At 43.7% G+C, this 15,426-nt stretch overlaps 1 protein-coding gene across 1 annotated transcript in view; it reads right to left on the bottom strand.

Moving 5' to 3' along the window:
• LOC132577093 (killer cell lectin-like receptor subfamily B member 1B allele B) overlaps positions 1–15,426 on the bottom strand; it is a 58,730-nt gene that overhangs the window by 28,555 nt on the left and 14,749 nt on the right. The window contains exon 3 of the mRNA XM_060246567.1: positions 1,647–1,745. Within this exon, the coding sequence (XP_060102550.1) occupies positions 1,647–1,745 (99 nt within the window). The remainder of the gene's footprint in view (positions 1–1,646; positions 1,746–15,426) is intronic.

Raw genomic sequence — 15,426 nt, 5'->3', positions numbered from 1 at the left:
TTCTGACAAAACGTCAGACCCAGAGCCAAGGAAAAGACAAGAAGAGTTCAAGATCTTTATTTCAGCTTCATGGGCATACACACGCGTTGTCAGAACTGACAAGCCCACCAGTTCTCTCAGCTTATAAACCTTTGCCCTAACCGCTATAATTCAAGCCAAAGCGCGCCAAGCTACAGCGGGGGGTTTGTGCGGAGTTTCTATTAAGCTCTCACCCCTACAGGTGTCATCATCAGTTCTCGGGATGCTTCTTCTCCTGTTCGCGGCCTTGGTTACATAGCAACTAGGCAGCTCCCAGACATACCATCCTCCTTTCAGATAAGCAACAAGCAGCAACTATATCAAAGCAGCATAGCTAGCACAAGCATAGCATTGTATAACTGGATACATATGACAAGAGGAACAAGATGGAGTGACTTTTGACACTGAACACCTTTTAAATGCCTTCTCTCCATTGGAGATGAAGACGGATGGGGCACCTTCTTTTGGGGCTCATAGAACTGGACTCCCTGGTCCAATCTTTTTGAAACTTGGAGGATGTTTTGAAGGGAAGCACTGGATGCTATGCTGAACATATGGTGCCTCTACCTCAAAAAACAGCTCCCCCCCCCCGAGCCCCAGATACCCACAGATCAGTTCACTGTTATACTCTTTGGGAATTGGTCTCCATAGGGAATAATGGAGTGCCCAGTGGACATTTCCTCCCCCTCCCCCACTTTCTGATGACCCTGAAGTGGGGGAGGGTCTCCAAACTGGGGGATCCCCTGCCCCCACCTGGGGATTGGCAACCCTAATTTAACTCAATGGGGATAGATCCAGGTGGGCCGCTGTGTTGGTCTGAAGCAGTAGAGCAAAGTGGGAGTCAAGTAGCACCTTTAAGACCAACAAAGTTTTATTTTGTTTTATAAGCTTTCTTACATTTTTACATTTTTTTTTGTCTGAAGAAATGTGCATGCACATGAAAGCTTACATTCTGAATAAAACGTTGTTAGTCTTAAAGGTACTACTTGACTCCTATTTAACTCAATAAGATTGTTGGTCTGCAGTACGACAGCTAGATTTGAGTCTAGTAGCAGCTAGATTTGAGTCTAGCTAGATTTGAGTCTAGTAGCGCCATCGAATAGAGGGGCACCAAAGAAGAGGTACAAGGACTCCTTGAAGAAATCCCTTGGCACCTGTCGCATCAACCATCACCAGTGGTCTGACCTAGCCTCAGATCGCAAAGCATGGAGGCACACCATCCACCAGGCTGTCTCTTCCTTTGAGAACGCACGCATAGCTGGTCTTGAGGACAAAAGGAGATTGAGGAAGAATCGCACTGCTACAGCACCAACCCTAAATCAGACTTTTCCCTGCAGCCACTGTGGCCGGACCTGCCTGTCCTGCATTGGTCTTGTCAGCCACCAGCGAGCCTGCAGCAGACGTGGACTATTGCACCCTTCTTAAATCTTCGTTCGCGAAGCCAAGCCGAGAGAGCACCTTAACCAACAAGATTTCTTGGGGGGGGTTGTGGGGGAGGGGGGATAAGCTTTTGGGAGTCAAACCTCCCTTCATCATATATGGGAGCTATGACTGTTAAAATCTTACACCCCTTGCCAGACCTGGAGGGGAGAGTTCCCGAGTATTTCCCACTGTAACTGACTACTTACCAGTCGCGTTGTAATAGCTGTCATTGGAATAGGCCAGAACTGTCCGTATGCTATCTACAGCATAAAATAATTGTTCTGTTTCATCCTTTTTCACTCGATCTAGCAAAGAGGAAAGAAGAAACACTGTTCTGACCTGTGATGCTTATGCCAGGTTAAATTGTGTCCCACTTCCCTTCCACCACGAGCTGACACTGAAAAGGACTCAACAGGTCTTTGCCCCAGAGCTTGTCTTCAATGTCATGATGTGACCGTTATTTTGAGCATCTACTTCATCTAACTACTGGCAAATCTGGTCTGCTTATCAGGAGTTAGGGGGCATCTCCTTCATGTCAGAAAAAAAGAGAATATGCCTCCCTGGTACATGCGCTCAAGTAGAAATTAACGAAGTAGAAGGGGGAAACAAACTCAGTCTGAAAGATACTGAAAATCCTACAAGGATGGGGCAAGCTACAGCAGATAAAATAATATAAATATTTGTTATATGGTATAAAAAGGTAAAGGTAACCCCCTGTGCAAGCACTAGTCACTTCCGACTCTGGGGTGACATTGCTTTCACAATGTTTTCATGGCAACCTTTTAACAGGGTGGTTTGCCATTGCCTTCCCCAGTCATCTACACTCTACCCCCAGCAAGCTGGATACTCATTTTACTGACCTCGGAAGGATGGAAGGCTGAGTCAACCATGAGTCGGCTACGTGAACCCAGCTTCCGCCAGGATCGAGCTCAGGTCGTGAGCAGAGCTTCAACTGCTGTACTGCAGCTTACCACTCTGCACCACAGGGCTCCTTGAATTATATGATGTACACAATAGTAAAATTAAAAACACAAGACCTGAATATCAGGCTGCATTAAGAGTCAGAACAAGCTTTACAAAAGCCATAATAATTTCCCATACAAAGCCAAAATTTCAGTTCACCCCAGTTCCTCATCCTCTTGGAGAGGAGTGACAAGTGGAGTCCCTCAAGGATCTGTCCTGGGACCTGTTTTGATTTGGATGAAGGAATGGAGGGAATGCTTATTAAATTTGTGGTAGCAAATGCAGTCAAAGACAGAGTCAGGACACAGGATGACCTTGACAGGCTGGAAAACTGGGCTAAAATAAATAAAATGAATTTCAACAGGGAGAAATGTAAAGTCCTGCATTAAGGTAGGACAAATCAAATGCGTCATTATAAGATAGGGAGAATTGTCTTGACACTAGCACGTGTGAAAAGGATCTAGGGGTCTTAGTAGACCATACACTGAACATGAGTCAGTAGTGTGATGCAATAGCTAACAAAGGCAAATGTGATTTTGGGCTGTACTAACAGAAGTATAATGTCCAATTCATGTGAAGTGATGGTATTGCTTTACCCTGCTCTGATTAGACCTCACCTCGCTAATAGTTTATGTTAATCTTGATCATTTTAACTGATAATTTAAAATGATATCTTAATTGATATTCTAATTTTCCATTGTAAAATGGGTTATGATGTTTTTGATCGGTTTATGTTACTTGTTGTTGCCCATTCTGAGCCCACGTGTGCTTGCCTCATGCTAAAAAGACTCTCATGCAGATTAAATAGCCACCGGCAAATTCTGGTGGCAACCTTGGAGAAGTACTTCCATGACAGATTTCCGGGTGTGTGATAGGCCAGGCATGCCGCAGAAATGCATGAGTGGTGTCATCGTTTCACTTGTCTGCTTATGTGTATACACAGCAGGACTTAGAAAGAAATAAACCAACCCAGCTGCAGGTCCATGGTTGTAATGTGTTGCCTATGTGAATGGCCAACCGTGGGCCCACGGCACTATGATGCTGGCTTAGCCAGGGCTGTCTGATTGGTGCAAAGTGCCCAAAATCAAGCGGCTTATTTACAGCTAAATTACTGCTGCAACAACCTGCCTGTCTGACCACACCCTAATTGTTTTCTTGCTCCCCCCCCTGCAGGATCTTCTTTTCTTCTTTGCACACTGAACATTGCCTTTTTTGACACCAAGACTCCTTTCCCTCAAAACTATGCAGGTCTGTCCTACCTTACTGTTTTTCCTAAGACTGACCCACCCTGGAACCTCCAAGAATTAAAATTTATAGCAAATGCCAATCTTTCTTTCTTTAGAAGTTCTGGGGTAGGGCAGTCTTGTGATGCTAAAGAAAAGGACATCCAAAAAGACAGGGTCCTGAATTCCTTCATTCTGGCAGTGTCAGAAGAGTATCCATCTTTTTTTAATGCTTGAACGTATAGAGTGACATCCATGTAGACAGATGCCTTATAAACCATCTCCACTGATGGGCAATTCCTATTGACTGGAAGAGTAGAAGCTCTCCAAAGCTGTGACACCACCTGGTGGCATCTTACCCTTAGCATTGTGAAACTTAAGGCTGAGATACTTACATCATTTATACTCCAAATTTCTCACTGAGACTCAAGCAGGGCTTTTTTTGTAGCAGGAACTCCTTTGCATAGGAGGCCACACACCCCTGATGTAGCCAATTCTCCTGGAGCTTACAGTGGGCCCTGTAAGAAGAGCCCTGTAAGTTCTTGGAGGATTGGCTACATCAGGGTTGTGTGGTCTAATATGCAAAGGAGTTCCTGCTACAAAAAAAGCCCTGGACAATGCAGATTACACAATTTAAAACAATGCAATAACAATGGTTCAAAACTTATAGCTGACACTAAATATTAAAACTGAACTTTCCCACCCACAGGGCAGCCATCCAGACTTGGCTCAATCTCTCCCAAAACCTCAGAGCAAAACAGGTTTGGGAAAGATCAGAGAAAAGTTAGATAGCCTTGGGAGATGCATGAATGTTCCACAAAGGTGTGTAGAAGCAAGAAGACCCCCCCACCCCCAATTCCCAACAGCATTGAAAGTTGGGGAAACAACCAGTGTGAAAATGGTTTTAGTCAGTTTTCAATATTACTTTGTTCCTGATGTATATTACACTATATATTCCATTGTCTGTCGATTTCACAATTCATCTGTATTACATTATTTGTGTGTTAAACTTTTTTTAGTGCGCAGCTGACTAATTGTATATTCCAGTTTTTCCCAACCCCACCCATGTGTGTGTGTGTGTGCGTGCGTGTGCCCACAGGCTCAGTCTTTTTGAACCTGTGGGCACTGTTGGAATTCAGACACAGGGTGAGTAGGCACAGCTACAAAATAGTTGTCATTAGAGGCAGAGCAACGTGGTAGCACAAGCATTTCAGGCAGAAGCTGTACTTACCAGGAAGACTTTTAAAATGAATACATTTAAAATGATATTGTCTTGTACACAGACAGCTCTCCTTCAGTCATGCAGTGAAAATCCTTGTGCTGTGGTGACAGCTGCTGCCAAAGCAATTTTTAAAAATCTATTCAGCCAATCAGATCTCCCATGGTCAATCAGAAGCCCTGCTGGGTGAAAACCCCACCTGGGCCTGCCCACTTTCTGAAAACACTTGGTGGGCAACAGGAAAGGTGTCTGTGGTCACCATGGAGCCTATGGTCATGTTGGAAACCCCTGCCTAATGTAATGACAACAGTACATTCGTGATTGTCCCAGAATAACTGAGGTGCCTCAGCTGCTCCTGCTCAATGTCCATGCAGTTTATAGAAGGCTGTGGGTGTAGTATCAGTCCTTGCTGAAGGATGTCCTCTCATGAGGGAAACCTCCAATGTCTTGGACTGACCACCTAAGAAGTTCCAGAAACCAGGTCTTCCAAGGTCAGAGAGGGACAATGAGGATGAATTCCATTTCTACATGTAGCGTCCTTTGCAACATCTTGAGGATTAGCTTCCTAGGCAGAAAAGCATATAGCAGCCCCTTCAACCATTTGCTGGGCAAAGCATTCCATGCAGATTTACAGGTGTCAGGGGACGTAGGTGGGGCTTTTTTTGTAGAAAAAGTCCAGCAGGAGCTCATTTGCGTATTATGCCACACCTCCTGACATCACCATTGTTTCACATAGGGGTTTTTTGGTAGAAAAAGCTCAGCAGGAACTCATTTACATATTAGGCCCTAACACCAAGCCAGCTAGAACTGCGTTCCTGTGTGTTCCTGCCAAAAAAAAGCCCTGGACTTAGGAGATGAACCTAGGCAGTTGTCTATGCAAAGAGGCTGAATGTGGCATGACCAAGTGCTTCTGCAAATCAGGCTGAAGAATGCCAGTGGGAGTTTCCATGCCATCAGATCAATCATAGTCCTGCTGAGAGTTCTCTTATCCAGCTGTATGCTCTACTCTTGCAGGAAGAGGACTGAATTCTGTCCAGTGCAACTTGCCCAATGCCTCCTCAAGAAAAGAGACAGATCTTGTGCAACCTGGTGATTTATATATGCCTTTGTTTCTTTTGTCTGTGTATACCATCTTGGTCCTTCCCTATAACTTGGTCCTAGCAGTGCCAATCAGTTCATCTTGAGCTTTAACCAATCTGTGCTACATTTGGCTTCCTGTCTGCACAGCCTTCCTTGTGCAACATGTTCTCTTAGATGGGCTCTCCAGCCAAAGAAGCTTGCATCTGCCATCATCTGGAAGTTCTGAGGGTTGGGAAAAAGGGCCAGTCAGTTCTGTCATACTCACCAGAGTACATCCTTAAATAATTGGTTAGGTATCACTACCTGCAAGTGCTGTTGCAGGACGCTCTGGCCTTGGAAGAGAAGCAGAAGCTTCCGCAGTGGTCTGGCTCATGGAATTGTGTTATGACGCAAAACCAGTTAACTGTGCTAAGACTACCAGGTCCTAAGGATAACTTCTTGGTTATGCTCCGAATGATGTTGTCAATTTTTGTGTGGTGTTACTGATACAAGATGGACCATAATCTTCTGCGTGTCTGAGGAAAGCTCCCCATGTATTGAACTCCTTGAGATGTGGTCAGCATGTGTTCCCACCCCCCCCAAGGTTGATGAGCAACATACACGCTCTTAGGCAGATCAGTGCATTGTTCACAGTCCCTAAAAATAACGGGGCAACCAGATCATCACATCATCTAAACAAGGAGTAACTGCTATTGCTGAAGAATCGAGATGAGCCATAAGGATTCCTACTATCAGGGATTCTTTTGTAGCAGGAACTCCTTTACATATTAGGTCACTCACTCCGATGTAACCAATCCCCCTGGAGCTTACAGGGCTCTTAGTATAGGGCCTACTGTGAGCTCCAGGAGGATTGGCTACATCAGGGGTATGTGGCCTGATATGCAAAGGAGTTCCTGCTACAAAAAAAAGCCCTGGCTACTACTTTGATAAACATCCATGATGTGGTTTGACATCCAAAGGAGAATTTCTAATCTCCTAGACTGAGGACATGTTATTCTGCAGCTACTTCATTCTTTATACTAGGTGGTGCTACTCTGGGTTAGTTTCCCAGCTGACATATTTCAGCAGTTAGCTGAGAGCCCTGATTCTGCCTGGGCAGAATCATCCTCTACGGTCTTTTTATTTCTGGCCATATCCAATGACAATCGATGAGAACATGGATTCAAGTAATGCCAGTGATAAGAATAAGCAAGACAAAATATCCAGAACTGTATCATGTGTGAGGTTTCTCTGTGTCTCGGTATAATAAATTAATAAAAACATGTTTACTATTCTTAAACAACTGATAATTACAGTTTGGTGGATACAGGCAAGAGGGCTTTTTCAGCGGCAGTCCCACAGTGATGAAACAACCTCCTCATGGAGGTGCACCTGGCCCCCTCACTTTCAATCTTTAGGAGGAAGTTAAAGTTTTATTTGAGATCACATTTGATTCAGTCACTAGCAGTCCTAAATTGTGATGTTAAATGTTTTTTTAATGTACTGTATGAGCTTTGTAGGGAAAAAAGGTGGCTAATGAATGTTTTAAATAAATTGGTATGGCTGGACACATGATGATTCCTTTATGCCACAGAAATGGCAAATTACAGAGATTTCATTAAGCCTCCCATTTGGGAGGGGCTGTGATTCGCCAGCAGACTGAATCTGCTTGAGATTCAGAAGGTCCCAGGTTCAATCTCCAGCATCTCCAGTTAAAAGGATCAGGTAGGGAGGTAATGTGAAAGTCCTCCACCTGAGACCCTGGAGAGCCACTGCTGGTCAAAGTGGATAATACTGACTTTGTTTGTTGATTCATTTATTTATTTAAGTTGGCTTGTATTCTGCCCATTTCTGCAAGCAGGCTGAGGGTGGATAACAACAGGACCAAGGGTATGACTCCGTAGAAGGAGGCTTCATGGGTTTATGTGTGTTACAGATATTATATTATTGTTTCACAGTTCCCCAAGAGTTAACATATTTACATTTATCTATTAAGTGAAGTCAAGTCAGCCTTTATTGGCATCTATTAAACTATTGATACCCCTCCACTCCCATCTATATAGGGGGCTCAGGGCAGTTTACAAAAATAATCTTTAAAAAAAGCAATAAAAATAACAGCTACACACAGAAGTTAGCCACAAATCAGACAAACAAGATGCCTGAATGAAAGATACATCCTTTAAATGCCAGAATACACAGACTTCTCACTCAGTAAGGAGATTCCTGGCACAGATTTCAGGCCAATGAAATCAACTGTTTAGATCAGGGCAGGGGTGCCAAAGGTGAGGCCCAAGGACTAGATCAGGTCCCCGGAGTGCTCCTATCGGGCCTGCGAGCAGCTCATTGTCATTTGCTTCCTTCTCTCTCTCTTGCTCATTTCAGCATCACAAGTTGCTCTGCCAGGCTTGCTCAATCGCATAGGAACACAGGCAGTGGCAAATCAAATGCAAGACTGTGATCAGGCAGGCAAAAAGGGACTATGAGGAGCATATTGCAAAAAACATAAAGACCAACAATAAAAATTTCTTCAAATATATTAGAAGTAGGAAACCAGCCAGGGAAGCAGTGGGGCCCTTGGATGACCATGGGATAAAAGGATTACTGAAGGAGGATGGGGAAATGGCTGAGAAGCTGAATGCATTTTTTGCCTCCGTCTTCACCGTGGAAGATGAGAAGTGTTTGCCCGCCCCAGAACCACTAATATTGGAAGGGGTGTTGAAAGACCTGAGTCAGATTGAGGTGACAAAAGAGGAGGTCCTACAACTAATAGACAAATTAAAAACTAATAAGTCACCGGGTCCGGATGGCATACATCCGAGAGTTCTGAAAGAACTCAAAGTTGAACTTGTGGATCTTCTAACAAAAATCTGTAATCTTTCATTGAAATCTGCCTCCGTTCCTGAGGACTGGAAGGTAGCAAATGTCACCCCCATCTTTAAAAAGGGTTCCAGAGGAGATCCGGGAAATTACAGGCCAGTCAGTCTGACTTCAATACCGGGAAAGTTGGTAGAAACCATTATCAAGGACAGAATGAGTAGGCACATTGATGAACACGGGTTATTGAGGAAGACTCAGCATGGGTTCTGCAAGGGAAGATCTTGCCTCACTAACCTGTTACATTTCTTTGAAGGGGTGAACAAACATGTGGACAAAGGAGACCCGATAGATGTTGTTTACCTTGACTTCCAGAAAGCTTTTGATAAAGTTCCTCATCAAAGGCTCCTTAGAAAGCTTGAGAGTCATGGAGTAAAAGGACAGGTCCTCTTGTGGATCAAAAACTGGCTGAGTAATAGGAAGCAGAGAGTGAGTATAAATGGGCAGTCTTCGCAGTGGAGGACGGTAAGCAGTGGGGTGCCGCAGGGCTCGGTACTGGGTCCCATCCTCTTTAACTTGTTCATAAATGATTTAGAGTTGGGAGTGAGCAGTGAAGTGGCCAAATTTGCGGATGACACTAAATTGTTCAGGGTGGTGAGAACCAGAGAGGATTGTGAGGAACTCCAAAGGGATCTGTTGAGGCTGGGTGAGTGGGCGTCAACGTGGCAGATGCAGTTCAATGTGGCCAAGTGCAAAGTAATGCACATTGGGGCCAAGAATCCCAGCTACAAATACAAGTTGATGGGGTGTGAACTGGCAGAGACAGACCAAGAGAGAGATCTTGGGGTCATGGTAGATAATTCACTGAAAATGTCAAGACAGTGTGCGTTTGCAATAAAAAAGGCCAACGCCATGCTGGGAATTATTAGGAAGGGAATTGAAAACAAATCAGCCAGTATCATAATGCCTCTGTATAAATCGATGGTGCGGTCTCATTTGGAGTACTGTGTGCAGTTCTGGTCGCCGCACCTCAAAAAGGATATTATAGCATTGGAGAAAGTTCAGAAAAGGGCAACTAAAATGATTAAAGGGCTGGAACACCTTCCCTATGAAGAAAGGTTGAAACGCTTGGGGCTCTTTAGCTTGGAGAAGCGTCGACTGAGGGGTGACATGATAGAAGTTTACAAGATAATGCATGGGATGGAGAAAGTAGAGAAAGAAGTACTTTTCTCCCTTTCTCACAATACAAGAACTCGTGGGCATTCGATGAAATTGCTGAGCAGACAGGTTAAAACGGATAAAAGGAAGTACTTCTTCACCCAAAGGGTGATATATATATATATATATATATATTTGGCCGCTGTGTGACACAGAATGTTGGACTGGATGGGCCATTGGCCTGATCTAACATGGCTTCTCTTATGTTCTTATGTAGGAGATACAGAGCAAAGCCTCTGTTTTCTGTATTGGCTGACCAGCACACGAAGCAACTTATGTACAAAACCGTTCACAATGCCCAGATATTTCATGCTTTCCCCTGGGTCTTAGGCTCAAAGCATTGAATATGAGATTTCTGTAATGAATATCAGTAATGAATGTCAATAAATTAGAAGTAGGTTTGGAACTTGTAGATACACCTGAACAACACCTGTACTAATCTTTTAAACATGTTTTAAGCTTTTTTTGTGTGTGTCAAAACAATTTTATTGATAACATATGGTAACAATATCCATTTAAATCCTCTCTTTCTCTATCCCATATGTTATTTTCTAATCCCCCCTCCCTCCATTACTTGACTCCCGCCGAAGTTATATACTTAAAATTAACTATTAAGGGTACCCTTAACTGTAAAAACTTAAAATCATATTCTACCTTTTTCTAATACTTATTAGAAAATTGTCCAATATCTTTTTACATTCCATTCTTTTTCTACATAACATCTAAACTTCTTCCACTCCTTTCTATACACTTCTAAATCATAGTCTCTTAAGATTCTTGTTAGTTTGTCCATCTCACTCCATGATAAAACTTTAACAATCCAATCCCATTTTTCTGGTATTTTTTCCTGCTTCCATAACCGCGCATATAATGTTCTAGCCGCTGAAAGCAAGTACCAGACCAAAGTTCTGTCTTCTTTTGGAAATTTTTCCATTTGTAATCCCAACAGAATCTCTGCTACTTTCTTCAACTCATATCCCAAGATCTTAGATATTTCTTGTTGTATCATCTGCCAAAACTTTTTCGCCCTTTCACACGTCCACCACATATGATAGAAAGAACCTTCGTGTTTTTTATATTTCCAACATCTATCCGACATCTTTTTGCTCATCTTTGCCAATTTTTTAGGAGTCATATACCACCTATACATCACCTTAAAACAATTCTCTTTAATACTCTGACATATTGATATTTTCATCGAGTTCTTCCAAAGATATTCCCATGTGTCCATCTGTATTTCCTTATTTACATTAATTGCCCATTTAATCATTTGAGATTTTACCACCCATAGACTATTTCAGCAATAACTTATACATTTTCAAAATTAATTTTTCATTATCTCCAAGCAGAACTTTTTCCATTTCTGTTTGTTCACGTCTAATTCCTTCAGTTTTGATATCGTTCTCCATCAGGCTTTTTATTTGTTGCATTTGAAACCAATCATATTTGTTATTCAGCTCTTCAGCAGATTTCAGTTCTATTTTGCCACTTTGTATTTTTAATAACTGATTATATGACAACCCTCTCTCTTCATCAGTTTCAGCTGGCACTATCTATAATGGCTTTCTTTCATCACCATATTTCTTGTACTTTATCCATGTATTTAACAAATTATTTCTAATATAATGGTGAGAAAAAAGACCATCCATCTTTTTCTTCCCATAATACATATAAGCATGCCAGCCGCATTTATTTCCATGAGCTTCCAGCATTAAAAGTTTTTTATTTGCTAGCATCACCCAGTCCTTTATCCATACTAAACAAACTGCATCATGATATAGTCTTAGATCTGGAAGCTGAAATCCTCCTCTTTCTTTAGCATCTGTTAAAATTTTCATCTTGATCCTTGTTTTTTTCCCAGCCCATACAAATTCTGAAATCTTCCTTTGCCATTTATTAAATTTTTTACTATCTTTCACAATCGGAATAGTTTGAAACAAATACATTATTCTTGGCAAAATATTCATCTTAATTGCAGCTATCCTGCCCAACAATGACAAATTAAGTTTATTCCATTTCACCATGTCTTCATCCATTTTATGACATAACTTTTCACAATTGTTTTTAAACAAATCAATATCCTTCATTGTTATCTCCAAGCCCAAATACTTAACTTTAGAGGTAACTGCACATCCCGTCAATCTCTGCAGCTCCTGATGTTTCTTTGGTTGCATATTTTTACATAAAAATTTCGATTTTTCTTTATTAATTTAAAGTCCTGCCAGTTCTTCATATTCTTTTGTCTTAGCCAGCAACAAAGGTATTACTTGTATAGGATTTTCAGTTATAAACACAATGTCATCAGCAAATGCTCTATATTGGTAAGAAAACACTCTAATTTTTAACCCTTCTACTTCTTTATCATCTTGTATTTGCCTTAACAAAATTTCAAGAGTCATTATAAACAGCAATGGTGACAGCGGACATCCTTGTCTTGTACCTTTACAAACCATCATGTCAGTCATAAGGTCAGCATTTATACACAACTTTGCACGTTGTTCCATATATACTGCTTTTATCATTCTTATAAAGTGTTCTCCAAATTTTATCTTTTCCATTACTGCAAACATAAAGTCCCAGTTCAAATTATCAAAGGCTTTCTCTGCATCCACAAAGAATAATGCCACCTCCTTTTCTGGATGTTTTTCATAGTATTCTACATTATTTACAACTATTCTTATATTGTCTCTTATTTGCCTTTTAGGTAGAAATCCTGCTTGATCTTCCTTTATAAAATTAATCAAATATTGTTTGAGTTGTTCTGCCAAGATTCTTGTATATATAATCATTATTTAATAATGAAATTGGTCTATAATTCTTTACATTCGTGACATCTCTATCTTCTTTAGGAATAAACGAAATTACAGCTTCTTTCCAGGTATTTGGAAATTTCCCTTTTATTCTTATCGTATTCATCAGTTTTTGCAATCTTGGTACAATTTCTTCTTTAAAAGTTTTATAAAATTTAGCTGTATATCCATCTGGCCCAGGAGCCTTTCCTACTTTCATTGCATTAATTGCTGCTTCAATTTCAATTTTTTCAATTGGATCATTCAGAATCTTTTTCATATATTCAGTCAAGGGTGCTCTTTTAATATTTTGTAAATACTCTTCAATCTTTTCTTTTTTTGTTTTCACACCTTTGAATAGGTTTGCATAATACTTTAAAAATTCCCATTTTATTCCTTCTTGATCCACTATCTCTCTTCCATTAGCCACAATTTTATTAATAAATTTACTTTCTTTCTTTTTCTTCAGTTGCCAGGCTAAGTACTTTCCAGGTTTATTCACATTTTCAAATGATTTCTGTTGTTGATTTTTAAAGTTCCATTCCACTTCTTTATTCAACAAATGTCTCATTTGGGTTTGTAATTGTCATGGGTGCTGGGGACCCTGCAGAGGAAGTTGAGTCTGACGAGGAAACTGTGCCCCTGCCACCTGCACCAGTGCCCCTGCCTCCTGCTGGAGAAGATCCCAGCCCCCCTGCCTCGCCCTCTCGGGTGGCTCGTGTGCGTGACCGCCTCCGGCAGGACCTCAGGGATCGGAGAAGGGCGGCACGCTCACAAGCAAGACGCTCCCTGAGCCCTGAGTTCTGAGAGGATTCTGGCCCTCCTAAGAGCAAGGATGCTTGAGTTATGACAGGATCCTGGCTGCCTCCCTGAGCCAGCAATTAGCCCAAACGGGCAACAGCCAGCAGAGGGCTATATAGCTGTGGGCTTTGGGAGGAGGCTTTGTGGAAGCAACTAATCATCTCCCTGACATCCTAGCATCCACTCCGGCTTGACTTTGGTTCCTGACTCCCTGACTTTGGCTTTTGACTTCTGGACTCCCTGACCTCGGCTTCTGGACCTCGGACCTGCGATACTTGTACACTGATTTGGATTTGGTGCCTCAGACCCTCCTGCTTACTGGCTACAGACCTCGGACTGCCTCTGGACTTTGCCTGACCCGGCCCCAGCCGTGACAGATTGCTTCCACCAGACAAACACCCACTCCACAGGATGGATGCTGAAGCAAGTGAAACCACAGAACTACTGGCTGCGCTCCAAGCCCAGGTACAGCAGCTAACACAGGCAGTAGTGCACTTGCAGCAACAACCTGCGGCCAGTGCTCCAGCCAAGTGCCCAGTTTCCCCACCTGACAGATTTGGGGGTGCCGTGGAAGAATTTCCTGCCTTCCTAGCACAGTGTCGGCTGTACTTTGAACTGAGAGCACGGGACTTCCTCAATGACAAGACAAAGGTGTGTTTCATCATCAGTCTGTTAAAGGGGCAGGCGGCCAAATGGGCCACACCCTTGCTGGTCGCATCCTCTCCCCTACTAACTAATTACCAAGGGTTTGAGGCCCACCTGTCTGCTGCTTTCTCTAGCCCAGTCCAAGCAGCCACAGCCAACCGGAAGATCAGGGCACTGAAACAAGGCAAATCCTCGGTGGCTCAGTATGCCACCGAATTCAAGCTCCTGGCCCAAGACTTGGCGTGGAATGAGGCTGCCCAGATGGACCAGTTTACCGAGGGGTTGGCAGAGGAGGTCCTGGATGAACTGGCCAGGGTGGAGCCACCACCCACGCTTCAACAACTTATCACCCTCTGCCTCCGCATCGATGGCCGCCTGGAAAGTCGCCGCCAAGCCAAGACCAGAGGGCGCCAGCTCCCTGCGCCGTGCCACTTGGCTCCTCGCCCATCCTCAGCTCGTACCAGCGCCGAGGACGAGCCTATGCGGCTTGGAGCTGCTCGACCCTGCCTGACCCCAGAGGAAAAGGCCAGACGCCGCACACAGAATCTGTGCCTCTACTGCGGCACGGCAGGCCACTATGCCTCTGGCTGCCCTGCTAAGCATCAGATACCCGGGCCTTCACCGCCACCGCCGCCAAAAGGGCAGCCCCAGGCGTAAGTGGACCCCCCAGCCTGGGGCGACTAGCTGGGTCCTCCGAACAGTGGGCTGATACCCCGGGCCCGTTCCTGCTACCAGTCAAACTCCGTCTGCCTGACGAACGCTGGCTGTTCGTGTATGCCATGCTGGACTCGGGAGCAGCCCACTGTTTTATAGATGCCGCCTTTGTAAAACAGCACCAGATCCCGGTGCAGACAAAAGAGACTCCGTCGCTGGTGGAGGCTATTGACGGGCGCCTCCTCCGTTCTGGGCCTGTCACCCAGGAGACCTGTCCCATCACCTTCCACGTCCAGCAGCACCAAGAACAGCTGCAGTTTAATGTCGCCCGCATGCCTCGCTTCCCACTGATTCTGGGCCTTTCCTGGCTGAAGCTGCACAACCCCATCGTGGACTGGGCCCAGCAGGAACTACGTTTCCAAGACCCATGCCCCCATCTGACTCCTCCCACCACTCTGGCAGCTGGCATCCCGAGTGGTGGTCCTCAGCTCCCTCAGAAGTATGCGGATTTTGCCGATGTCTTCGAAGAGACGGGAGCGGATCAGCTTCCCCCTCACCGGCCCTATGACTGTGCCATTGACTTGGTACCTGGGGCACCACT

This window comes from Heteronotia binoei, chromosome 9 (assembly GCF_032191835.1).
Source record: "Heteronotia binoei isolate CCM8104 ecotype False Entrance Well chromosome 9, APGP_CSIRO_Hbin_v1, whole genome shotgun sequence".
Taxonomy (NCBI): domain Eukaryota; kingdom Metazoa; phylum Chordata; class Lepidosauria; order Squamata; family Gekkonidae; genus Heteronotia; species Heteronotia binoei.
Note: the sequence above shows the minus strand (reverse complement) of the source record. Positions and strands in the feature narration are given on the sequence as shown.